At 37.5% G+C, this 25,745-nt stretch overlaps 1 protein-coding gene across 9 annotated transcripts in view; it reads left to right on the top strand.

Moving 5' to 3' along the window:
- ZNF711 (zinc finger protein 711) overlaps positions 1–25,745 on the top strand; it is a 41,380-nt gene that overhangs the window by 9,222 nt on the left and 6,413 nt on the right. For 2 of the 9 annotated variants that reach the window (XR_004842525.1, XR_004842526.1), the window contains exons 3-11: positions 6,522–6,626; positions 7,783–8,313; positions 15,306–15,464; positions 18,272–18,418; positions 19,021–19,158; positions 20,563–20,610; positions 21,186–21,329; positions 21,805–22,562; positions 25,393–25,481. Coding sequence is in view for 4 of the 9 variants with exons in the window: in XM_035898371.1 (XP_035754264.1) it covers positions 6,548–6,626; positions 7,783–8,313; positions 15,306–15,464; positions 18,272–18,418; positions 19,021–19,158; positions 20,563–20,610; positions 21,186–21,329; positions 21,805–22,982 (2,424 nt within the window). In the remaining 5 variants the exon portion in view is untranslated. Of the gene's footprint in view, positions 1–2,866; positions 5,247–6,521; positions 6,627–7,782; positions 8,314–11,655; positions 11,745–15,305; positions 15,465–18,271; positions 18,419–19,020; positions 19,159–20,562; positions 20,611–21,185; positions 21,330–21,804; positions 25,482–25,745 lie in introns of those variants that run through there. The other 7 variants (XR_004842527.1, XR_004842529.1, XR_004842528.1 and 4 more) reach the window with 7 other exon arrangements.

Raw genomic sequence — 25,745 nt, 5'->3', positions numbered from 1 at the left:
CCGGCGGGGCAGCGCGGAGCTTTCGGGAGCTGTCGCCCATCTCCGCCGGTGATTCTTGCTGCGGGCAGTTTGGTTCCTGCCGTGGATGTGACACGTCGATGTAAATGCGTCTGCTTTATTCGTTTATTTTAGAGCCTTAAGCGCGTTTCAGGCAGTAAGACAACGTCTCGTTCACTGGTTTTGCCTTTTGTCATTTTAAATGGATTTAGAGCGTGAGTTTTCATGGATGCTTCATAGGTGAACACAATAAAGGACTTTAAAATGGACACGTTAGTTTTTCATACCCGGTCTTTTTTTCTGTGAAGGGCTTGCGTTAACCTGCACGTTACTTTATGAATTGGCTTCTCCTGCTTAAGATTTCTGCCGAAGCAGGATGTTTCTCATTGCATTTCGATTGGTTGCTGCATTAAAAATCAGGGGGGGAAAAAAAAAAAAAAACCAAAACCCCTGAAGTGCCTTCAGGGGAGCGTCATTCTCTTGTGTTCTTCTTGAGCTTGAATGTCAAGAGATAATTAGAAAACATCTGGTTGGGGTTTTTCAGCTACATCTAAGTTTGTTTATTGTGTTACATTGCTGTATAGCTGAGCTCCGTCCTTGTGGTTTAATCGAAATGCCATATGCAGCGTACAAATATCTGAAACACCTGACAAAGTGTGACGTGTTTTACTTTATTATATATAAACAAGACTTAAATATTATTTTGAAGAAACTCTCTGTCTGAAATGAGTGCTTAAGGGCTGCCCATGCAAATATGCTTGATGTGAAAATGTGTCACCTGAATGTATTGGGGATAATTAATTGTATGTGTAAACTGGGGAGATGCTTAGCATTTGCAGGACCACGCTGTTTAGAATATAACAAGATGTATTAAATACACTCTCTGTAGATTTATTAAGTTGTAATTGGCATTTTGTAGAAATATTTATTATGTTATAAAAATTTTAAATATGGCAACAATGCCTGGAAGCCACCATACTGATTGGGAGCTTCCCTGTAGCTTGGGGTACAAGAACGACACCCTTTTTGTCCCAGGAGGGAGTAGAAGTGCTGAGGCCCACATATTTTTCCCCTTCTCCTTAAAATACTTTGCTGAAAATCTCTGAATTTAGGGTGTTTTCTGAAAGCTTTCTCGAAGAAAATTAAAGTATTCATGGTTATTTAATTATATTTTTATGGGAAGACTAAGCTAAGAATAAATGAATGCATATACTAAAAGCAGCGTTTAAAAGGGCCTGGGCCTTTACCAGTTTCTCAGTTGAGTGTTGCTGTTACAAGGATGTGTTCTTAGGTAGTCCCAAACTGCCAACCATTATCTTTGATTTTAAAAAAATACAGCCTCCAGTTGTAATTTCCAGCCTGTAGATTGAGAGGTCATATATCCACTTTTTTACTCTAAAATTCATGGCTTGTTCTCAGCTGAGCCCTGTCTAAGGAAGAGCTTTTGCATAAAGACCTCAGATAGGTTAAAATCAAGGTGCTCCTGAAGCTAGTTAGAAAGTGAATTACATTTTTCTAAAAAGCAAAACAATATCAGATACGTAAATACTGACAAAATCTAGCCTTGAGACACTGCTCTCCCAGTTTAGGTTTCGTGAAATCTTTCAGTTTTGGGATCTGATGGTAATGTACTCTTCCTGGTGCAAGATAGCATGCTGTAATTAAAAAAAAAAATCAATGAAAATATTAATGGGACACTGTAAAGTGGTGTTACTTTCTTGGCTGATGCTAATAAAGCATTTACACAGCATTTTATTCTAAACACATAGAGGAGAAGGGGAGCTGAGAGGAAAATCTTGGGATCTTAATAGTTAGAGGCAAGAGAGGTATGGATGAGTTTAGGATTATGACAGCATACAGAATTGTGGCTTTCTGCCTTTTTTGAAGCACATGATTGTACCACTTATTCTGTGATTGTGTGGATATGTAACATGGTGTTCTACAGAAAGAAGCTGTGAAGAACCATAGTTAATCACTGTACTACATTTTTTGCTCTTTCCCATAATAAGATTTGCAGGCATATGTAGTGTGTGAAATTAAATCTTCTGCACTACTGAAATCTATGAGCAAACACATCCAGTTGTAGCAGAATTGTAGGCCTTACCTGTTGTTAATTGTTCCAGCATTAGCAGCAAGGGGTTTTCCTGCTGTTGCATTCCTTTAAGACCCAAAAGTAGGTATTAAAAAAAAAAAAATAATAATCTATGATTGCATAGTTCATGCAACTCTGTCCTTTGTCTGCACTGAGGGTTTAGAAGAGTATACTTGAGTTGTGGTTGGATACCAGGTGCATCAACTGAGGTACAGCTTCAGCGCGTATACTGCTAACGTGTCATCATCTATCTCTGGTTTTAATGGAAGTTTAAGGTATTCATAGCACTATATGCTCAAAAGGTGCCATCCCATAACTTTGGTAATTTTTATAGTCCTGTTGGCTACTGGGAAAACACTCCTTTTAGTGACAATTTGCTTTCCTTGCAGAAATTTTAATTTAAATTAAAATTGTGGTCTTACTTTGTATTGAATTTTCTGTGTGGCACAATATATAATGTGTTTGGGCATCTAATTATATAACCTGAAAATAAATTAAATTGCTTATTAAGAAGGAAGAAAAGCGTAGCATGTTCTTCCTGTAATCTCAGATTTATATGACTTAAGATAATTTTTTTATATTCATTTACATTAAAAAAGAAGGATTATCCAAGTGTAAAGGCTGCGGTCAGGAAATTGTAGAGTATTGCATTAATTCTGAAATTGCTATATTAAATTAGCCATTTATGGTCTAGAGCCGTGCCTTATTTTGTAATAGCAAGTATTCATTAGCTACCTTAAGAGCTTCAAATGGCTGTGACAATAATTTTGGAGTGATAAAGCTTTGCGTTAAGGTTCTGAGGTTGCTTTATAATTCTTACAGTGGTGAAAAAAGTTTATTTTTGAGCTAAAATTTGAAACTACGTTGAAAATTGATTGTATGGTTGGAATTGGTTAGTTAAATCTTAGACTTACTTTCCTCATTGATAACGTTTGACTCATGTTTTCCTAATACTACGTGGTCCGTGGAACTAACTTTACTCTGTTAGGGCACTGTCAAGAAATTACATTGGGGAATTCTTGTAACTCTGCAGGAAGAATGTTGTGTCGTCATCGTCCCCGAGAATCAGTACTGTAGATTTTGAAGACAAGTTGAGAGAAGTAGGTTTGAGCAGATAATACAGGGAGAAAGTGTCGAAAGGATGGTAGTGCCATTAGGTGATATAAGTTCTTTGGTTCTTTTGTGTTCTCAGTTAAGTTGAAACTTCCTTGGGGTGGATTGGTGACTTTTTCTTCAAATTGCCGTCAGTGCAGACTGCTTGCTGCTTCCTTCTCTTGAGGATTTCGCGAGTATAAGAGGAGGAATAATCTGCTCGGTTCCTTCCTTGACAATGAAGATGCAGTAAGCATGGATTGTGTTTTCCACGTGCTGCTTCTTTCTCTTCTTACTCTGTTTTGTAGTTTTCCATAAAAAAAAACCACAAAGACAAAATTGTACCCACCTGGCACATGTGTCTTGGCCTGCACAGCATCTCCCTTCTCCATGGCCACTTGGTTTGGTTCCGAGGATCCCGGCGCTGCCAGTTGTGGTGAGCTGCGAGCGTTGCAGTAAACATTGTAACTGGCATTAAGATGCTTTGATGCATTTCATTTGTAGGGTCTTTTACCAGGGACTCTAGTGCCTGTTGCTGATAGAGCTTCATGTTTTAAGGTAAATTAAAGTCACGTCTACTGCACAGTTTAGTTTACACCTGGGTTAGTGCGATAGTGTGAGTTGCATTAGGTCCTGGCTCTTTCTGGGTCCCTGGATTCTGGATTAGAGGTATCTCAGACATTTCAGGCACTTAAGCCATTTATTCGTACAGCTTGGCTTATTTTCTTACTCTCCTTGGCTTGACTATGTTAGGTCTTCACTCTGTTGCGGTATATTTTATTGCAGTAGGGTTGTCAAATATGTTGTACCACGAAGTTCTTAAAGTTTCTATCGTATTTTGGATTTAGATGCGCAGACTTAAACAAATTCATGCGGTAGAATAGGGGGGGTCAGCTTTTTACGAGATTCAGAAAAGCAGGATCAGGGTCACAACAGTAAAAGTACTGTATTTTTGAGACTTGCTCTTAAAAGCACTTGTACTTCCCTGTTCATCTTTGCACCAGCCAGTTCCAGGTAGTTCTGACTTGAGCCCTTACTCTGCGTTCACTTCCCACAACTCCTAAAACTCTTAGTTTTCTGTGTGTTACTGTCACTTATTTCTGATTCTTGGGTACGAGAGGGCAGGAAAGTACAAGGTTTTAGTCTTGTGCAACAGAGATTTTTTTAAGCTAGAGATTTTTCACCTATGAAAGCCTTGCTCACCCCTGTAGCTGCTTCTATGGAGTCGCCTCATCTGCGCTGAGAACTTGTGTAAAAGTCTTTTGGGTTGCAGCAAAAATAATTCAGAGTCCTCACACCTCGGTGCTTAGTAGCAATGCAAATAACGTGGAGGAATGCTGATTTATCCTTCTCTCTTGTATTTTATGGAGACACACTGTCAAAGACATTTTACGTGCTTTCTCTGAGAGAAGTTTGTGTAGCTGTACCTCATGAAAGAGATGCGGTGTCCTCAAGACAGATATGATACCCAAAGTGGAGATCTTGGTAGAATTGAGCATAGTGAGAAGCTCAACGTTTACTCTTAATGTGTGAAAAATCTTGGAATTGGAATTGCATTTTAATGAATTTGAGAATCTCAGAAGTAAACCTCAGAGTAAAACTGGCATGGCTGTGTAGCAAGGTTTGAAGAACTGGTGTCATTTTAAAAGATTGAGGAAAACAGGCAAGTCTGACAAAAGAGAAATCGGGAAACAGAAGCCCCTAAGCGTTAAGGGGAATTAGAAGAGCCAAAGCAATTGTCAAAACCAAAAGAAAATCAAGCTGAAGATGAACAGTGACGGAGAACGGTGGGGAGTTCACAAAGAGTGAGCGGGTCTGTTCTATCAGAAGCTTTAAAGGATCAGTTTTCCATTGGAGGGATATTGCAGAGAGCTGCATAGGACCAGCTTTTCCCTGGCAGCAGAAATGAGGCAGCCCAGAAGGGACAGTGTTGGAAGACCAGATTTCTAGAATAACCTGGCAGTTTTGAAATAAAATGTCAGCCAATATGGATACTACAGCCCTAATGCTGGGATGGTAAAGAGAGGTGCCAGCACCAAGTCTGTTAAATACTGTCGTTTCTTTAGTAAGTGTCGTGGCAATGGAGATGCTGAAGTAAGTTGGCCTTTCATACGCTTAGCTGTCGCCTGTTAGGGTGGGTCGTTCTGCACCGTGCACGCAAATCTAACTGAGCACTGATTACATTTTCTACCAGGCCTTTTGTCAGACTTTGTTAATGATATAGAGGGGTTCATGCGCATCTGCTGGAAGAGAAAATTAGCTCCAGCACTTCCCGTTCTTGTAAATTTACTGCACTATGCAGCTTTTTCAAAACTTGCCTATAATGAATCGTAATGTTCAATTCAATTGACGCATGAAAATTTGTTTTGAAATACCTGATAGGTACAAAATTGTGAAAGAATCTGAAAAAAATTATTCTCCCAATACAGTTCTCAGCTTTCTTCGATGCAGCTCCACACATCCATAATGACCAGTCTTGATAAGTAGTTCAAGAGTATATGCAGAGAGGGATAGAGCACAGGTGATTTCTTTGTGCATAGCTGCTAAGAGGTGCTAGTATGGTAAGGCAGGCAGGTAGTAATAGCACCTGTGCACTGTTGATGTCCCACTTGAATTTTTTGCTTCTACAGACAGCTGCAGGTTAAGGCAAAGCTAACTTGCTTCTTGACTTGCTTTCTGTTCCTAGATAATGTCACCTGTAGCTAGGTTCAGCTGCTCCCTTACGTGTTATATTGGTTTGTTACGGGGCCTGATGCTATAGCTGGTATTGCGGGTGAGATCTTTGCTGTCAGTCAGTGAGCTGTTACCCTATGGAGATAGTCTCATAAAACTGCAAAAATATTTTAATGATCAGTTTGCAGCAGGGAAGTTGGAAGGTTTAGGCATTTCTTATGCTTACTGTTCCTAGAAACAAAGTTTGAAGTTGTTGAATGTTGAAGTCTGTACCTCCACATGCTGAAGGTAACTAAAAAGCACTTTCAGTTGAATTCTACAGAATATAAACAGAACTGTTCTAGGCCAGGTAGTAACCAAAGACTTACATAAAAAACCCCCTTTAAGTCCTGACCAAGAATTACTGACTTGTTTGGTTTCGCTCGCATGTGTAATTTGTTTGATAACTGTAGGACTACTTCTGGATGGAAACATTTTGGGAATTTTAGGTCAAAAAAGTCTTAAAACCGAATAAAGCAAAGTGAGTTGTACAAAGTACTGCATGCTTTTTTCTTGAAGTTTTGGGTAAATACTTTTCTGTGTTGGTCAGTCTAACACATTAATCCAGTAAAGCTTATCAACACAATAACACTGTTGAACATAAATTCTGATTTTGCTTTTATTGCAGTTACTTGTGAATGAAATTAGCTGAATATGGATCCAGGTGGTGGAAGTCTTGGATTGCAAACACAGGAATCCAAAATGCCTCACACTATGATTATGCAGGATTTTGGTAAACATTTTAACTATTAAAAATAATGAATAAAAATCAAGACTCTTTTCAGGTTTTTGTTGTATGTTTATAAATGTTATCAAGATGTAGAGTTGACGAATATAGTAATGCTATTTGCATTACTTTTTTTGAGATAATTCTAAATTTAAGGTGGTGTATAATATGTCTTTGTGTACTGATGTAAGAAAACTCGTTTCTAAATTGGTAGTTTTTAAATGAATACCGTTTCTTTTGGTGGCAGTGCTAAATAACCTCTGCAATTTTGAACATTTAGAGAAAGGACAGCAAGAAATCTCCACTCTTTGCTTTGTGGAGATCTCCATTTTTGCATTCTGACAGGAGATGACCTTCTCAAGTATTGGGAAGGACCATGTCTTTGTTCTAACATGAATTAGTATCCCTCAGAGTGTATAAAAATAATTGCATTTGCAGTACAATGCTGAATATTTTTTTTCATTCTGTTAAGAACCATTTTTTGAAGCGTTTTATTCATTAAGATTAAAACTGCTGCTTATGTGTGTGTTAAAATGATTCACATGCGTTCTTTTTTATGTGCAGAAAAGTAGTCTGCAAATATGGCTGGCCAGTCAAGTCTGTTAATGAAAAACAGGTTTCTCCTCCTAGCCATTCCTTGCAACGTGGCAAGTGGTTGGAAATTGCACTATAAATATTGCATACAAATGAGTATTTGTATCAAGGCCCATGCATTCTAAAGGATGAGAGTCCTCTTATTGTAACAGCAATTAATGCATTGTTTCCGCACTTCCACTGTCATGCAAGAATTCTGTGAAGGCTCAAATTGCTACTGTAATCAGATGTTTTCTAACTGGAATTTAAAAAAAAGAAGATGAAATTGCAAACTGGCCAGTAGTTTTTAACGTATCAGCATTGTAAAATGTAAAGTTGGGGTAAACTCCACATTATGTCTTAAAGAAGTGGCATGTTTTGGTTTTCTCAATTTAAAGAATACAGGCTGCTTTGGGTAGTCTTCATCAGGTGAAATGCAAAATGTGGATTGTTGAAAAGTAAGAGATTTGTACATCTGTGCTTAACTTATCTGTACAATTACTCCATTCCTTAGAGTAATTGCTAATTCCAAACTAATTGCTAATGCAATGATTTAACATTTTTCTCCTCGTTCATAATTGTTTCATAGTGGCTGGAATGGCTGGCACTGCTCATATTGATGGAGACCATATTGTTGTATCAGTCCCTGAAGCTGTCCTAGTTTCTGATGTTGTTACCGATGATGGAATAACTCTTGATCATGGCTTAGCAGCTGAAGTTGTCCAAGGACCTGACATCATCACTGAAACTGATGTTGTAACAGAAGGTGTAATTGTTCCCGATTCTGTTTTGGAAGCTGACGTTGCTATTGAAGAAGCCTTAGATACCAGTGATCACGTTTTGACTTCTGATCTAATAACAGAAACCGTTAGAGTTCCCGATCAGGTTTTTGTGGCTGACCTTGTTACGGGTCCTGATGGACATTTGGAGCATGTGGTGCAAGACTCTGTGTCAGGAGCCAACTCGCCTACGATGGTTTCAGAAGAAGTTCTTGTAACGAACTCAGATTCTGAGGCAGTCATTCAAGCAGCTGGTACTGTTCCTGGCTCCACAGTGACTATAAAAACAGAAGACGATGATGATGGCAAGAGTACATCTGAAGACTACTTAATGATATCTTGTAAGTTAAACAAAGGTAGATATGAACAGGGAATTGTCTGAAGTAGAAGTGGTCTAGTGGGGAGGATTTAATATGGCTGGACCCTTGCTGCATTCTGTACTGGAGTACGAATCTCAAATAGTAGTCTGTTGCCCAGTTGGGTGTCTGGATTTGGGGTTTCTTGATGAAAAATCCATTCTCTGACCCAGCAAGAAGGAGAATGACGTTCATGCTGTTGAGTGAATGAGTGCGTATGTTTGTGTTTCTGAAACTAGGTATTTCTGAAAATTAAGGAAAACGCATTGGAAAACTGAACATGGCATATATTTCGAGTATTGTGCTTTAAAAAAAATACACAAGTATATCGCCACGTTATGCAGATTTGTGTAAAAATACTGTGTTGGGTTTAATCAGTGGAATCCAACAAAAAAATAGGTTTTTAGTCTCACTCGTGACGTTTTATCTTACGTGTCAACAAAATATTATTTGTTTAGCTGTATTAAAAATTATAATAGGCATTTTATAATGTGTTGTGCTGTTCTGGACTGAACTTGACGTTAAGTGATTGTGCGCGTTAATTGATTGGCTCTCTAATACTGGAAAGTGGCTGCTTGTTTCAGTTTCCACACAGCATTCAACCCTTTGGGGAAACGGTATGGTCCTGTACTGCTTGTTCAGTGGCTCTCACTCAAAGGACCTTAGGTACATTATGTTTCTTCAGTGGTTAAATTATACACGAGATACCAGTTTTTACTGTTACGCAAATTTGATATAATGGAATGATAGTTCATTTTAGATTTTTGACTTTTTGATATAATGGAATGATAGTTCATTTTAGATTTTTGACTTCTCCAAATTAGTAATTGGAATGTGACTAGGTCAAAACAGATTTTATTTAGTCAGGAGCAGTGCCTCAGAGAGCTGTCTAGGTTCGGCTGGATCCAACAGATTTTATTTAGTCAGGAGCAGGATGTTAAAAAAAAAGAAAAAGGCAATGCCAAGTGTGTCAAAGTGTCAGTCTGTTCACAGCAAGCTGCATTTATTAAAAATTTCAAGACACAGGACATGACTCCTTAGCGATTACAATGATTTCAATATTTCATAGCATTTATGTCCCTTAAGCAAAATGTATTTTACGTATTTATTTTTTGCTCAGTATAGGACGGACAGCAATGATTTTTTTTATCATTCCATCAGTACTGTAATGCCATATGTCACTAATGGAAGTCAAAAAGGGGGTTTTCGGAAAAGAACCAAAAAAACCTCAGTCCAAAAGCAAATCAGACCTACAACAGAGAAATTCCTGTGTGTTTGTAAATAAAGGAACACCATTTTTACAGTCAGTTGTTTCACTGAAAAAATTCCTCCTTTCTGACAGAGTACTTATGATGAGTTGTATTCTGTAACTGCGGTATTTCCAACTGCACCTTTGTAATTGTAAGTAAAGTCATCCTTGGAATTTCCTTCTAAGATAGATAAGTGTGATTGCTGATGGTGGTCGCTGCACATAGACCAGAGCATCTAAAACTGCCAGTAACGGTTACCTGATGACCCCAGCTGTGTCTGACACGTTTGTAGTTTTGTCAGGTGTTCTCACGCCTACCAATGGCTTTTGCAATGTTTCCAGGCCAGTCTGAGACCTAATTTGTAGCAAATTAAGACTTACATATATGTATAATCATGTTATGTCTGAATAATCACAGTTGGCAGTGACTTTATTAATCTAGAATTTAACTAACCATTTTATATAAATTAAGGCAGTGTCTTGCCTCTGCTAAGTTTTGAGGCTGTATTATGCTGGGTATGCCAGCTTGACCCAATGAAGTATTTGCTATTCCTTTTTTTTTTTCAGCAAAAATGAATCAATCTTACACAGTTTTTCATTTTTTGGGTTTTTTAAATTAGTGTTGAATTTGTTATGTTTATGACGGTAATCTCTTGTGTAGGATGGATAAATGCCTCGGTTTATCAAGCAGTAAAAACACTTTATATTTACTTCTTAAATTGTCAAATGTTCAGTAAATGTTATAGGAAGTTAATTTTATGCTATTTCTTTTGGGGTGTGTGTATAGGACTGTTGAACTTCTTTATAATGTAAATCACATCAAAATGATAGCTTTAAAGAATCTCAAAATACTTCTTAGCTGCCTTTTAATTAAACTTCGCATCTAGAAAGGAGGGACTTTATGTAAAGCTACAGATATGCCCTCAGGGAATACCACCAGCTGTTCTGTGGAACACATTTTGGGACCTTACTAAAATACTACATTTTAGGGTATGAAGTCGAGCTGAGTGGAATTTTAACTTACTCTTTTGTTGGGAGTTACAGTTTAAATGTACTGAAAGGTGATTTTTTTACCATTTTAAGACAACATTCCCATATAAATATTCTGTACTCTATTGGTCATTACATTTTTGTGTAAATACTATTTGGAAAATAGCAATTTTGTCTCGATAGTTCTTTAAACCAGCTGAGTATGATTTTGTAATGGGTAATTTTCACTAGAAAGGTTATCACCACTCTGCTAATCTCAGTGCAGGTGAATTCAGCTTTTTTAAATCAGCCTTATAAGCATAAGACTGAAAAATCTTTTTTTATATATATATATATTCACAATGTATGCCACGGGATATGCCTGATCCCTTGTTTTAAATTTCCAGAATACCCATTTTAAAGGGACTTGTTAAAAAGGAAATTCGTACAAAATGAATGCGTATGGTGTGATCATGTACCCGTCCGTCTCATACTGAGATGGGAAAATTATGTACATCCCATTTTGCCAGGGAGGAGTTAGCACGCGTGTAGCTTAAAGCATACCCTTTTTTGTTTTTCAGGTTTGCGATATTCAGACCCACAGCGGATTGCCAGCTCCCGATCCGTGTGTTGGCCCTGCATGCACTATGTTGGTGACCTCATACCCACCAAAGAACAACACTGGAGCTGGCCTTTAGGGGTAAGGTACTGTTCCACCACCACCTCCTTTTTAGTATATTACAATACAGTGTTAACTTAATTTGCTAAACATTTTAATATTAATACTCCTATATTGTAACCTCTGGGATATAAAATAAGTATATCAGACATTAGAAAAATACGGAAAATTGTAAAACCACGGGACTTATCTTGCCCTCATGTTATCCCTACGGGCTCCTATGGTGGGTGTGATATCACCAGCATAGTGCATGCTGAGGCATCACATGAATTGGGAGCTGGCAATCCACGGTGAATCTGGACATCACACACCTGAAAACAGCGAAGTAAGGTAAGTTCAAAATTGGAAGCGTGCTGAGTTTTCCTTTAAACCTTGTTTATTCAGGAGGATTCAGCATATATTTATAAAGGTTCTCTGTTGTGTTTTTTCAGTTAATTTTAAGTGACGAGATAATAATATGTAGTGCTTCTGGTGGATGAGTCAGATCTGGAAGACACTTTCATATTCCATTGACATAAAGTAAGCATCCTGTTCCTGAGAACTATCGCTGGGAAAAGTCATCAGATGATCTAGCACTGATGGGTTAGCAGTCTATGATTGAAGTCCTGTTACTTAGACAATAGAATATTTTCATGATCTGTTGCGTTTTTTTAAAGTCCTAATATTTTGAAATGTGACAAACCCTGCTGTGTTGATTGTTTTCCCCTTATCGAAATGTGTTTAAAAAATAGATTGAAACCATTAAATTTACTTCGTATAAGACAGCCATTTAAGTAACAGCAATTGCCGATTCAGTGTCTTTTGTTGTTGAGGTATTTGAAACAAAAGGCAACATCTTACAAATGACAGTCTGTATCAGTATCATTTTCTCAGTCCAGTTTATATTTTTCAAATTCTGTTACATTGCACTTTTGCCTTTTTAGAAAAGTGATTCCAGAGCCCCGGATACACAGGCTTCCTGATATGTTTCCATTACTTGAGCTTAAATTGTAGAGACTGAAGATCTTTGAAAATACACGGGATGGTTGATGGTGTGGCAGTAACCACTGCTTTTAAAAATAATGTTGTAAGTTTGCCCCTCTAAGACAGGGCTCCCTATTTTTTAAAGGATATTGACAATTTGGGGGCCTTACTTGAAAAAGTAGAACACAGCACGTGAGCTGTACATGCTAGATCCATGTATTTTGCTTTATATTTTTTTTCTGAAAATATCTATTCTTGTAAAAGTTGTAAAATTGAAAAATTCCTCTTTTTTTTTTTTTTTTTTTTTTTTTTTTTTCTATATGTAATCTTTGTTGTATTGCAATTTATGTCCTGGTAAGGGGACTATCTAAAATTGTGGGGGGTTTTCCTTATGTTATTTCACCAGATACATAGTGGTGTACAGTGATTGTCACCCAGTACTAGTTAAATAGTTGGGAGTTCTTGCCATAAAGAAAACTTCTTATCACATATATGTGATTACTCCACTGTTCAGTAGGAGGTTGCTGTTGTTAAATAACCTTCCAGTACTGAAGTAATTATTTTCTACGTTAAACTGATAATGCATTATATTTATAAAATTTGTGACTTTAGAAAAAGTTGATGAGTTGCAGATTTGAAAATAACTTTACTACCACCTACCAGTCCTAAAATTACAGTAACAGCTTACAATTAGAGATTTCTTCCACCCAGCCTTTAAATATTCTCTCTGCATTTTGGCAGCCTGTCTAGTCATGTAGCTATATATATAAAATCACTCCTGCCTTGTACTGTGAGTTACCTCCAGCCCTTCAAAGACTCACACATGCAGCAGAAATGTTCATTGTATGAAAATTAAACGTATGTGTATCATTTTGAAGAATTTGGGTAGGAAACTTCTATGTGTTAAAAGCCATGCAGAAAAGAAAATGGTCTTTAATAAATTCAGACATAGATATGTGGAAATACTTTTTCCAAGATAAGTATCTTTTAGCATCTTCCCTTTTCCTGCTAGCAGAGGATGTGTAATCCTCTCTTCTGATAACTCCATTCTGGCAGCATAGAAAGCTTCAGTTAGCAGATGCAGTAGCGCTCCCATACGGGATGTAAAGATGTACGAATAACCTGATGCCGGTAAAGTTAAGTGCCAAAGGCAATCGCCAGGTTCTCTGTTGAGGCTTTCTCACCTGTGGTGTTCATACTCATGATGTTCTCATTGTCCTGCAGGGTAACGTGAACGCCATGCAGTCAGATTTTAACAGATTAAGGTGTTGATGTTGCTGGTATCAATTTTAATAGAGATTTAGAATGTTTTTAATTAAAAAACAAAAACACGTTTCCTGAGGAAATTTTTGGGTTTGCTACTGATCCAAGTTTGATACTTTTTTCAGAAATGCAATCAATCTATTTAGAAAAAGAAACCGCTAAAACATATCATTTTTTAAATGTTTCCTGTTTCGTATTCATCAAAATACATAATTCTCAGAGGTTCTAAAATGAAATCAAATACTTACTTGCACTTACCTACATTATATCTAGTTCTGTCCTCAGTAACATCTACACTCTCTCGATGCAGTCCAAGATTTGTGAAATAGAAATAAGGTTCCTCAATGTGGGGATGAAAAACTGTGTTAGCTGGATAGGGGTTTCCGTGGAATCCTGTCCGTGAGTGGGAAGAGCTTAGCTTGGGATTGCTGTGGTGGATTCCCACCCTGCTGCAGGAGAGGCATCTCCTCCTTTTCTAGCAGGTTCTGAACCACCTCGCATGACTGCCTGGAGTATTAAGAAAAGCTTAAGCTAACTCCAGGTTACCGCAGTACGCCAGGCCGTGGCCTGAAGTCGTTAAAAGCAGCTCTTCAAGAGCAGGCACCTTAGAGAGGGATCGGGAACCACGGCAGCCATCCCGAGGTAAGCCAGCCTCTCCTCAGAGCCCTCGCTGGCCCCACCGAGCGGACCCTGTTCTTAGTCATGAAACACTGCACTCACTTTAATACTAATTTTAGTGATTTTTTTTTTTTTTTTACCTAGTATGCACATTTTTAATGATTTTTTTTTTTTTTTTTTTTTTTACCTAGTATGCACGTATTTTGATGTTATATATGCAGTAAATCGCAATTTCCCTGGAGGGTATTAAATTCAGATTTTGTTTACATTTTGTGGAATTGTTCTCTATTTAGAGGACTTCAGTGGGTGTTAAGCACTGCACAGTTTTGTGTGGCCATCTGCACAGGAGCTAATTTTATCCACTGAGAGAAGTGTGTTGGCAATACATATGTCAGGAAGATGCTTAGTTCAGTGGCCTCAGTATTGGCAATTTGGGGTATATGTATGATATCTGTGTGAATACCCTTTTTACCAAAACAGTACTACTTCCACACTTCTAATAGATTGAATGTAACTTTTGTTGTATAAATAAAATGAGCATTTTGAATATACAGACCAAATAACCAGAGTGATGAAGTTGCATACATGAAGAATGACAAGTCAATTTCACATAGTAGTATTTGGATTTATTTTCACTGCATTTTTTGATCAGCTAGATAGTATACAATAATCTTCATTAAATCACATGTTTCAAGTGATAGCACGAATAAAATCATAATTTCTTTTAGGGTGAAGATGTAGTGAAATTTTTGATGCATGCTTCTTTCACTGGGAATATACTCGGTCATCACTCTTCAGAAGAATTTCAGCTACTAAATTTTAGTCACCAGTTTCTTAGAGTAGTGAAACTTTTGGGGACTTTTAGACTGTAACAGGCAATTCTGGGTTAATTTTTAACATTTTTGGATAGGTGTTTAATTTTTCTTACTGATACGTTTTTACTTTCTAAGGGCAATAGTATCAGACATAACCGATTACCACATTCTCTTTGATGAGAAGCTCCCTCTTGTGTTCTTCATTCTGTAATTCTCGCTGTGCTTCCTGTGTTGTAATAAAACAAGTACTGAACTTCTGGAATCTCTTTTAAGTATCTCGAGATTAAGTGTTTTCTAAAGGCCATTTAGGAGTACAAACCTTTACTATGCATGGGGATAATAGTGGAGAAAATCATGCTACTGATGACTTTGACTTTTAAAAAATGTGTTTGACCTCATTATTATTCTCTTATCTTTACAGTGGATGATGTTGGAGAAAAATTGGACCATATAGGAAGCACTCCCTTGAAAATCAGTACTGAGGTGACAAATGATGATGTTGCTAAAGATGACGGTTTTGGTTCAGAAGTCATCAAAGTGTACATATTTAAAGCTGAAGCTGAAGATGATGTTGAAATAGGTACCTTTTAAATTCTATGCGTTCTTCCAGTAGTATGAAGTATTTCAGGGCCTTTTTGTTTGTTGTTCTTAATTTCATGTAATCGACTGACTGGGATGTTTTGTAGAATGTGACATTTGTGGAGGCTGCCCATATTTGGTAAATACTGGGTGTGTATTAGTCTCAAGTTCTTTTTTGATTAGCAGTATTTATTTTCAGGCAACCAGAGCCCAACTGTAGAAGTGTTTGGGTGTCTGCAGCTGGTTCTCAGCTGCTGCTTTTCTGTGATGTTACGAGACTGTGTGTCAGCACAGAAAAACCTCTAGAGTGGATTCCTCTCATTGAATAGTCTTTGGTGGCCTTGATGCAGAGAGAGAGGAAGATTGCTGGGGCTTTAGGCATGCAGTCATTTCCAGACCTAACCAAGAAACTCAGAATTGCTCTGCAGTTCTGTTTTTGCAAAGGATAGATCCAACACTTCCAGGTGCTTTGCAAGTGGACGTATAGCTAACCCATGTTCTGTTCTTTGTCACGTGCAGAAGCAGAGTCCCCCTTACAGTTACTCTCAGATCGGAAACCTCTGGCTCATCCCACTTTACCCTTTGCATGGAGGAACTGAGACTGCCTCACTGGAACGTGTCTGGCCCCAAGCCCCAGAGCCATTCACAGGGCAAATCAGCCTGACTCTGTTCTTCCTGGAGTAGAGAAAGGAGATCATCTCCCGTAGACTGGTAGCATTGGCCTGGCTATGCTGTAAAAACCTTGAACTGTAGACGGAACTGTGGATTAGATCAACAAAGTCCTCCAATTAGTAACAGTCCTGGTGCTGTTTTTCAAGTAGCTTCAGGACGTTTTTGTCTGTACGATGCGTTTTAATTTTTTTCTCTGAGAAACAAGTAATCTTTTCAGCTCAAATGGCAGAAAAGGATTGGTCCAGGGATGATCAGACTGCTAGCTAATAGGGCAGTTGTCTTTGGTGTTCCCTGTCTTCTCAGGGTAGGTTCAGAATTAGTTCAGACCGTCTTACAAGTTGCTCGGTATCTTTTGCAGCATGATACAGTGTAGATTTTGGCACCTGTTAATCAGGTCCTTCACAAGGTTACCAAAGTAGCTTAACATATTTTACTGTCCTATTTGGAATAGACAATACCTGATTCAGTTGAAGGTTAGTGAGTATTTCTGTAAGGCCCTGGGATTTTCAGTAATTGATCCTTAATTCTTTTGAAGTATGAGAAAGAGGTTCTGAAGACCATGTGCTTTCTGAGACCATGGGGAACGGGTCTGGAGAAGCAGCATCCTGACATACTTTATCTGTTGTGACATCTGTTTCATCTGCCACTTCCTACATGAATTGCCAGGCCCTGCTCTTGAAGTGTTTTCTTCCTCTGGGGATAGGTTGTCAGTCTCGAGGGACAGGCTGCTAGCGCAGCAGCAGGAAGAACTGGAATTTCTTATGGCTGAAAACTAATTTACAGCAGGGATGTTCTCTCAGTGCTTCTGATACAGCCAGGAAGGTGGCAAATTACCCTGTTCATTGCTGGCGAGTACTTCCCCTTGGAAAGAGCTGACTGTGTTGACAATGTGCGTTTGCTGCTCAGCGTTAAGGAGTACAGAAACTGAGATGACAGTCTTGACAAAGAACAGCCAAGATTTAAGTTTACCCATTAGCAGTACTCTCTTGATCTTTTTGTACGTGGGGGTGGAGTGGAGGGCTGTTCTTACATGTCATCCATTTGCATTGCACACTAGTTACTTGGATAAATGTCCCAGCAAAGCCACTTTTGGCAAAAGTTATAAAAATGGGCTTGGGTGGCAAAGTCTCCCATTTACGAAACATGGGAATGATGGATCAACGTATTTCATTTGGACTAGACCACCCCAGCTGAGCATTTTCCATCAGGACCATTCGTAGTAGTGAACAAGGACTCTTGGTATGCGAGGTGTTAGCTTGTTCTGCCATAACCTGCAGCATCACTGGTCAGTCCCTGAGATGCATGGAAGGCTTAAGCATCAATATTTATCTGCCACCTCTCTCTGACTCAAGCATCAACATCAAGTTCCAGATTGGAACTTGTTCTTTTGCCTCTGTTCAAGTAAGTCAGTGGGCCAAAGCTTGTTAGTCACCTGGAGCAGGACTGTGTGGGCGGTTGTTCTCATTTCCTTCTTTCTGTTAGTCTTCGGATTGTGTTGTCTGTCTCCAGGGATTTGGTGCAGCATTTTACATCCCTGCTAGTCTGTCTCTCTAGGTAACGTTCTTCTTGGTGAAATAATTGGCAGTAGCAGTTGCTCTCTCACGGTTTGAGAAGCATGACCGCAGTATAAGTTACTACTCAGTCCTGTGTAATGAGTCTGGGACATAACGCATTGGAATCGTTATAGGAAAAATTATCTAAGAATCCATTTATACAAAGTGAGTAAACAGGATTTTGGGAGAGGAAGAGGGATGAGAATTAGCTGTTCACATCTCAAGAGAGAAATTAAAGGCTGTGTTCCGGGCAGGGTTAGAATTACTTTTTTGGTGGGCATGGGCAGGTGTATGTTTCCAGTCACACCTGAGTTCACTGCTAGCGGGCATAAAAGGCTCCTGATCCTTCTTGGGCAGTGGCTGTTCAGTCTTGAGTTTATCAGGAGACACCGGGAGAACTTTTTCCTTATCTGCCCCAAAGTATCAAACTTGCATGATTTTACGACACAGATATCGAAACATTTAATGGGAGTTTTATGAAATAGGTTTGTTGTAATAAGAAAAAATACTTAAATCTGAAATTAATTTTAACAGTGGCTTTTTTTTACATTTACTTAATGTGTTTAACTTCTTTTTGTTAAAGGTGGGACAGAAATTGTCACCGAGAGTGACTTTCACAATGGACATTCTGTAGCTGGAGTAATTGAACAAGGAGGTGTTGGTAGAATGCAGCGAGAAAAAATGGTTTACATGGCTGTTAAGGACTCTTCTCAGGAAGATGAAGATATTAGTAAGCATAATAAGAAACATTTTTGTTTCTCATGCTGTTTTGTACAACAATATAAACATCATTCTCAAGGACTTTTTTAATTTTTCTGAAGGATTCTTCAGCCTGAAGTAGTAGAAAACTAAGCTCATCTTCCCTAAAAATAAAGAGCAGGCTATAATTATTTTAAAGTGATGTGGATAAATGCACTTTGTGCATACTGTATGCAATCATTTCATTATTTATATTAAATTTAACATGTCCATGGATGAAGTTAATGAGGTTAGTCAAATTTCTCATTTTTCTGTTTTCCTACTGTGAATTGCCTTGTTTAAACAGCTTTCTGGCAAAGTGGCAAATAAATGTCATCAGTTAAAAGTTTCTAAGTTTGTATATTTGAATTTATGTTGGTATTTATTTTGGATTTATATTTATTCATACGTGTTTTCTCTCTTTAAGGAATGTCTGAATAAACAATGATCCCCTAAGGGAAGGGGTGGTTCTAAATGCCAAAGGAAGAAAAGTAATTTATAATGGGTATCGATCAGAGTGAGAGCAAACTAAATGAAGGAAAAGTTAGGATGAGCAGAATAAAATTAAAGAATTATTCTTCTCCCTTAATCCAGGCTGTGCTGAAATAGCAGATGAAGTTTATATGGAAGTTATTGTAGGTGAAGAAGAAGCTACATCACTTCCAGACACGCAGCTTGAAGACTCTGGCGTGAATAAAACTTTTGTCCCTGTTGCTTGGGCTGCTGCTTACGGTAGGAATCTGTATGCTTATTTTCCGAAAATCCCTTCCATTATTTTCTCCCTAATCTAGCTTCACAGAATCTCTGTGCAAATCTCTCCCCTTTCCCCAGGGGTGTGGAAACAGCTCCTTCTGATCTTTTACCTGTGTCAGTTAGTAGAGTTGATTACATAATGTGAAAAACTATGTTGACATCATTCGTGACCTTTTACACGTAAAGTCCTTAGCTTGTTTGTAGTTCAATATGAAGAAAATAATGCCATTTTTACATTTTTTCCAGTGCTGGCCCGTCAAACCGTTAGAGGTTACTTTAGTAGTTGATTGTCTTGCATATAATGAATGGATTGCTATATGTTGAGTTTTATGAAGTAGAAAGGAAAGCAGTCAGGAGAATTTTTATACTGTTCTTGGTTCCAGCTCAGATTTACAGAATGTGTGGTTTTTAATGGTTGTTTAAGTTGGCTGTTGAAGATCTTACAAAAACAAGAATAGCCTTAAGTATTTTACATTAGCTAAGAGGAAGGGGAACTAACTTTACAAGGGAGTTGTAGGAATAAATGTGTAAACATGTTCCTAATTTCAGTTTATATACCTGTTCTAAGCTAATGTTGGTCCTAGTCCTTCAGGTTAGAAACATAAAGAAAAAAGATAATTTTCTCTCTGCAGCCATGCTTCAAATAGTAGAAGTGTCTTACAGGATATATTGCGAATTCTGAATATTCTGTTATCTCATATTCTTCTCTCAGATTTTGGCATGTTAAATGTATATTAAGAGGGTATCAGGTTATCCATGGTTTATGCTGTAATTAAGCTTATGTGGCAATTAAGTAAACAAGTCAGTTAAAATTAATTGATGTAATATTTCTGGGCACAATAGTTGGGCTGGTAAAGTGGTTTAGAACCACAGAGCCTTGGCACATAGCAGTAAACACTTTCAATCCAAAATGAGGAATATACTCCTAAGGTGTTACTTCTCCATCTCCCAGAACTTTGTAGTGCCTCATACAGATGAGTGCTGAGTGGCTGATAAGGTACAGAAAGATAAAGTACTTCGATCTCAAGAACAAATTGTGGATTTCAGATAATCTCGTTTCTGGATTGGTATCTGAGGTTACATATGAGGTTAAAAGATTGCAGAAAAAGCATATTAATTATGAAAAGCAGGAAAAATAGTCAGCGTGGTAAGCATGCAATCGCAGCTTTAGTGAATATTCACTGTTCACAAAGATGTGTTTTTATTTCCTGGGTCTCATAATTGTAAAACGCTGCCCTGGTTGTGAACTGTGCATCTCAGTTCAGATAGAGTTAAGCTGTTACTTAATTAGCTAAATTAGTTTTCTCTCATTATCAGACATTCAAAGCCATCGTCTTTAAAAAGAATTTTGATTTATAATGACTAAAATACCATTTTCTGCAGGAGATGAAAGAAGGCTACCCAGAAGATACGAAGATGGTCAAGCGGCAGGTAAGAACACGTAACTGTCCTTGGTACAGCATTACAGCTGACTTGCTGTCTTTGAAAATAGATACATTCAGGTGTCAGTTCTCCTAATCAGTGAATGCCAAAATTATCCCTAAAGTATATATCGAAGGACTGCACGGTCTTTCTTTACTATTTTGAAATGAAAACAATTCTAGCTATGTTGTAGGCCTCCAGAGGGGGTGGGGAAGTTGGGAGGATCTGCCAGGATTTTTAATACAGTTTTGTAGACAGAAAAGAGATAATGCAGTTGTTAAGAAGTAACACCAAGATAAATAAAAGGAAACAACTAGCATAACTCTTAAGAGATTAATGTCTTGATAAGTATGAGAAATCAAGGAATATACTTGAAAATCAATCGGTTTAAACGATTGTGTTCTTGACTTTTGCCAGCAAAGACAGATAGCGCTTTATATTGGCACGCTTCTTCACATTCATTGTAGAGAAACGGGCAATATTTTTTTTTAAAAAGTAGATAATGCTGCTGTGCAATTCCAGTCATCAGTCCCAAAGGAAAAAGTTGTTTAAGGTTTTTTATGGTGTCTAATTTTTGTTTCTAGGAAATAACTTGGATACACGATTAGAAAACAAAAACGGTAATGCAACACAATACCTGCAGATTTGTGATAGTATTAGCACTAATAGAGTGCTAAAACAAAAAACCAAGAAAAGGAGGAGAGGAGAGGCCAGGCAATGGCAAACAGGTAAACACTGTATGGTTATGCGTATTGTCATGGCGTGGCACTTCCGCCTGTACTATTCCTTTTCTTTTTTTTTTTGTTAAGCTGATGCAGAATTAAAAAATACAAATGACGATTTGCGTATTTCCTGTGTCCTTCCCCCCTCCAATTCTGTGCATAGAAAATGTGATAACTTTTGCTATTCGAAGTCGATGCACTTAGGGCTGATGCAATTCATTTGAATTTTGTGAGCTGGATAAGCATGTAATCATGGATATATTTGCTGCACATATGATATTACTGATCTGTTTAAGCAGTTTCTAAAACAAAACTATATAAAATATAGGTGCTGTGGATTGGTTGTTTTTAAACTACTGAACCATTCTCTCTCTGCTGCAAGTGTAAGTGCATGAATCTGAACAGCAGTTGGCTGATTTAAAAACTTCTTAATCCGTAAATTTGTTTCCTTCATAACTTGTTTTTATTTGTTTAAAAACAGCTGTTATAATAGGTCCTGATGGACAGCCCTTAACAGTTTACCCTTGTCATATTTGTGGGAAAAAATTTAAATCCAGAGGATTCTTGAAAAGGCATATGAAGAATCATCCAGATCATATGATTAAGAAGAAATACCAGTGTACAGACTGTGACTTTACAACTAACAAAAAAGTAAGTTTCCACAATCATCTGGAAAGCCATAAACTTATAAATAAAGTTGATAAAACCCATGAGTTTACAGAATATACAAGAAGATACAGAGAAGCAAGCCCGTTGAGTTCTAATAAATTAATACTGAGGGACAAGGAGCCTAAGCTACACAAGTGCAAATATTGTGACTATGAAACTGCAGAGCAGGGACTACTCAATAGACATCTGCTTGCAGTTCACAGTAAGAACTTTCCTCATGTGTGTGTGGAGTGTGGGAAAGGATTCCGTCACCCGTCAGAGCTGAAAAAGCATATGAGGACCCACACTGGGGAAAAGCCATACCAGTGTCAGCACTGTGTCTTCAGGTGTGCTGATCAGTCCAATCTGAAAACTCACATCAAAACCAAACACGGGACTGATTTGCCATTTAAATGTGAGCACTGTCCCCAGGCGTTTACAGACGAAAAAGAACTGCAGCAGCACACAGAATTATTTCAAGGGCATAAGACTCATCAGTGTCCACATTGTGACCATAAGAGCACCAATTCAAGTGACCTGAAGCGACACATTATTTCAGTTCACACAAAGGATTTTCCCCACAAATGCGAGGTATGTGAAAAAGGCTTCCATCGTCCATCTGAGCTCAAAAAGCATAGTGAAACCCATAAAGGTAAAAAGATACATCAGTGTAGACACTGTGACTTTAAAACATCAGATCCTTTTGTACTTAGTGGGCATATCCTCTCAGTTCACACCAAGGACCTGCCTTTTAAATGCAAAAGATGTAAAAGAGGATTTAGGCAGCAGAATGAACTTAAGAAGCACATGAAGACCCACAGTGGAAGAAAAGTTTATCAATGCCAGTATTGTGAATATAGCACTACGGATGCATCAGGCTTTAAACGGCACGTAATATCAATACACACAAAAGACTATCCACATAGGTGTGAGTATTGCAAAAAGGGATTCCGTAGACCATCCGAAAAAAATCAGCATATAATGAGGCACCACAAAGAGGCCATAATGTAATATATGATCTGGAGAAGGAAGCAATTTAGAAACTGTGATATGCTAATTGGGGAAAAAAAAAAAATCTCATGAACTGTTTCTCCTGGTTTCAAAGCTTGATATTAAATCATAACTTTACATTCTTTGTATTAAAAGTCTTAAAAGTATTAGGGTTGACAGGGGATCTCATAGCCCTATGATTGTTGCTTATCAGAACCTAAAGAGCACTATAGAATGCAGAAGGATGGATGAATGTCTTAAATTTGCAGAAAGATGGATGAATGTCTTCAAAATTAATAGTATTACACGTTGTTAAGCTATAGAAGACAAAACGAAGGTGATTGTGTTATCCATTTTGTCAGTAACAGCATTTGTCTCCAATATGAAAACAGTTCAGATATATGGTGGGGTTAATTACAAATTGTTTGCAAAGGCAACCGAGTCTTAACTTCTTGTGCAGTTTGAAAGGAGAGTATTGTCAGTCACTTGAGCATAACGTTTTTAAATCGTGCCTGGAAATTAAATTCCAGAACTGGTCAAATCTGGGGGGTTGTCCCTTTTTTTTTTTTTTTTTTTTTTTCCCCCTTCAAACATTTCATTGGGAAACTTTTTCGTTTCCTTTATTAGTTTAGGTCCAATGAGTAATTTTTTAATGGTTTTCAAAGCTGCTAACCTATTTTATTGCAGGATATGATGTTTAAAATATAGCATTATGTTATGATCTCAAAGGTGGTGTTCTGGTGCTAGGGTTAAAGATGTGTCTGTATATAATTTCCCTTTTTTATCTGAAACTGCAGTTGAATGTTGTTCAGTATGGCACATAAAAAAATTAACTTTGAATTTGACTTTTTTTTTTTTTAAGGATAAAATGGATGCAGCTCATAGTGTTGTGACTCAACACTATTTTTTTTTCTCGCTACTTTGAAATCTTCTCTAAAAAGAATATTAAAAACCAAGTTGAAAAATGTACCTTTTTTTTTAATTAAAATTCAGAGTACTTAGAAGTTCTTTAGGACAGTGTTCCTAATGGGTATGACTATTACTGTCCTACCTGCTAATATGAAATTTTCAATGTAGACATAAAATTGCACCTTTTAATTAATTCTTTAAAAAAATCTATACCATGCTATAAACATGCATTTTCAATTTGTAAGAAAGTATATATGCAGTATTTAACCAGAAAAATATGCTGCCACTAGAGTTTGGAGGTGGATCTTCAGTTTACAGTGTATACATTTAAAATATGCATCCCTTTAAACAATGCTTTGTGTTAGCATGCTGCAAATCAAATGGCGCTTAATATAACAAGCTGGTCTAGGGCTATTTAATGAAAAACCTGTTCATAAATGTTACGCATATAATGTGTATTTTTTACTTTTTTAGTTGCTTCATGTTTGCACACAGCTGTTCACATGATAAATTGTAACTTCATGCTATATTGTGGCTTTGTGTTTCAGATAATGTTCATATTTTGTTTTTGCACCAGATGAGAATCAGTTCCTTGAGAATAAATTTTTTTTATATTTCTAAACTTCAGAAAGTTAAATTTGGGAAATCTCTTAGAAAAATACGTGTTTTATGTGGCTGTAAAAATGATGTACACGCTGTAAAATAAGATTGTCACTGTTATGTGGGATTATTATTTCTAAATGTGTTACTCATCGTAACGGGCATACAATAAAACGCATCTCTTGCACTCCAAATTTTTTGGAGTTTGCTTTTCATTTATGGTGTTTAGGAAAGTCTCATTCTGTGTAATTTTGCCTAATATTTTTAATTATATTATTCACTAATTAATATGTAATGACATTTCAGGTGAACAGCTAACTTGAGGTATATGTGTCAGTCTATTGAGGGGAGAGTATTGGGGTTTTATTTGTCTAACCCTTTAAAGTTACAGGTAATGTATTTGTGCTTATTTCTAAAATAATTATCGAGTGCGATACTGACATTCCTTTGACATTTTTTCCTTTAAGTAAAGAGAACATAAAACTTCTCACATATTTTGGGAAAAGCCAGGTAGGTCTTGTCTTTCTATCTGCATAGTAAGAACAGCTTGCAAAACGAAATACTAAAAATATTGCTATCTTAATTTCCCTCTCTTTTTAGAATACTTGAATTATGGCATCAGTATTAGACTAAAAACTTGAAGAAGAGAGTGCGATATTACACGAACTCTTCATCAAGGATTTGCAGCGGGCTGTTAGCCAGTGAACTCGTAGGTTTTGTACTAAAAACCAGAAATCATGCAGACGTGAACCTATTAATCTGGTTTTGTTCATACTCATTTTTTTGTATGCCCAGCAGTCAAAGGAGGATGCTGTAGCATTCCAAAAGATCTTAGAGATTAAAGTTGTGGGGTTTTGACAATTTTAATGCTTTATTCCTGAACATTATGTTGAATACATAGACTGAAGGAGTTTCTTCATAGCAGACTGAAGATGATCGTTCTGACTCTGTGGCAAAGCACACATCCGTGCTGGCTCATTTTTCCACCTTACAGATGGACGGAATAATCAGGTACTTGAGTATTTTGAACATTCTCTATAGCCAACTTTGTAGAAAGACTGAATCCCAGATTGCCCGAGTCCATCACAGGTCATGGGGTAGAGAACAGGACGTAGGGGCTAGAAATGACAGAAATGGAACTTCAGGAGAGCCAGCGTTTTAGACAGCGGTGTGAAATCTGGACGTAATGCTTTTAAGCATTGCATTCGGATCATGTTTCGACACCTTTTCTTATTCATACCTGGTATGTAGCGGTGGACTGTATTGACGTTTACA

The sequence above is a fragment of the Egretta garzetta genome, unplaced genomic scaffold, assembly GCF_000687185.1.
Source record: "Egretta garzetta isolate BGI_Z169 unplaced genomic scaffold, ASM68718v1 scaffold220, whole genome shotgun sequence".
NCBI lineage: Eukaryota > Metazoa > Chordata > Aves > Pelecaniformes > Ardeidae > Egretta > Egretta garzetta.
This window is presented reverse-complemented; position numbering and strand designations above follow the sequence as displayed.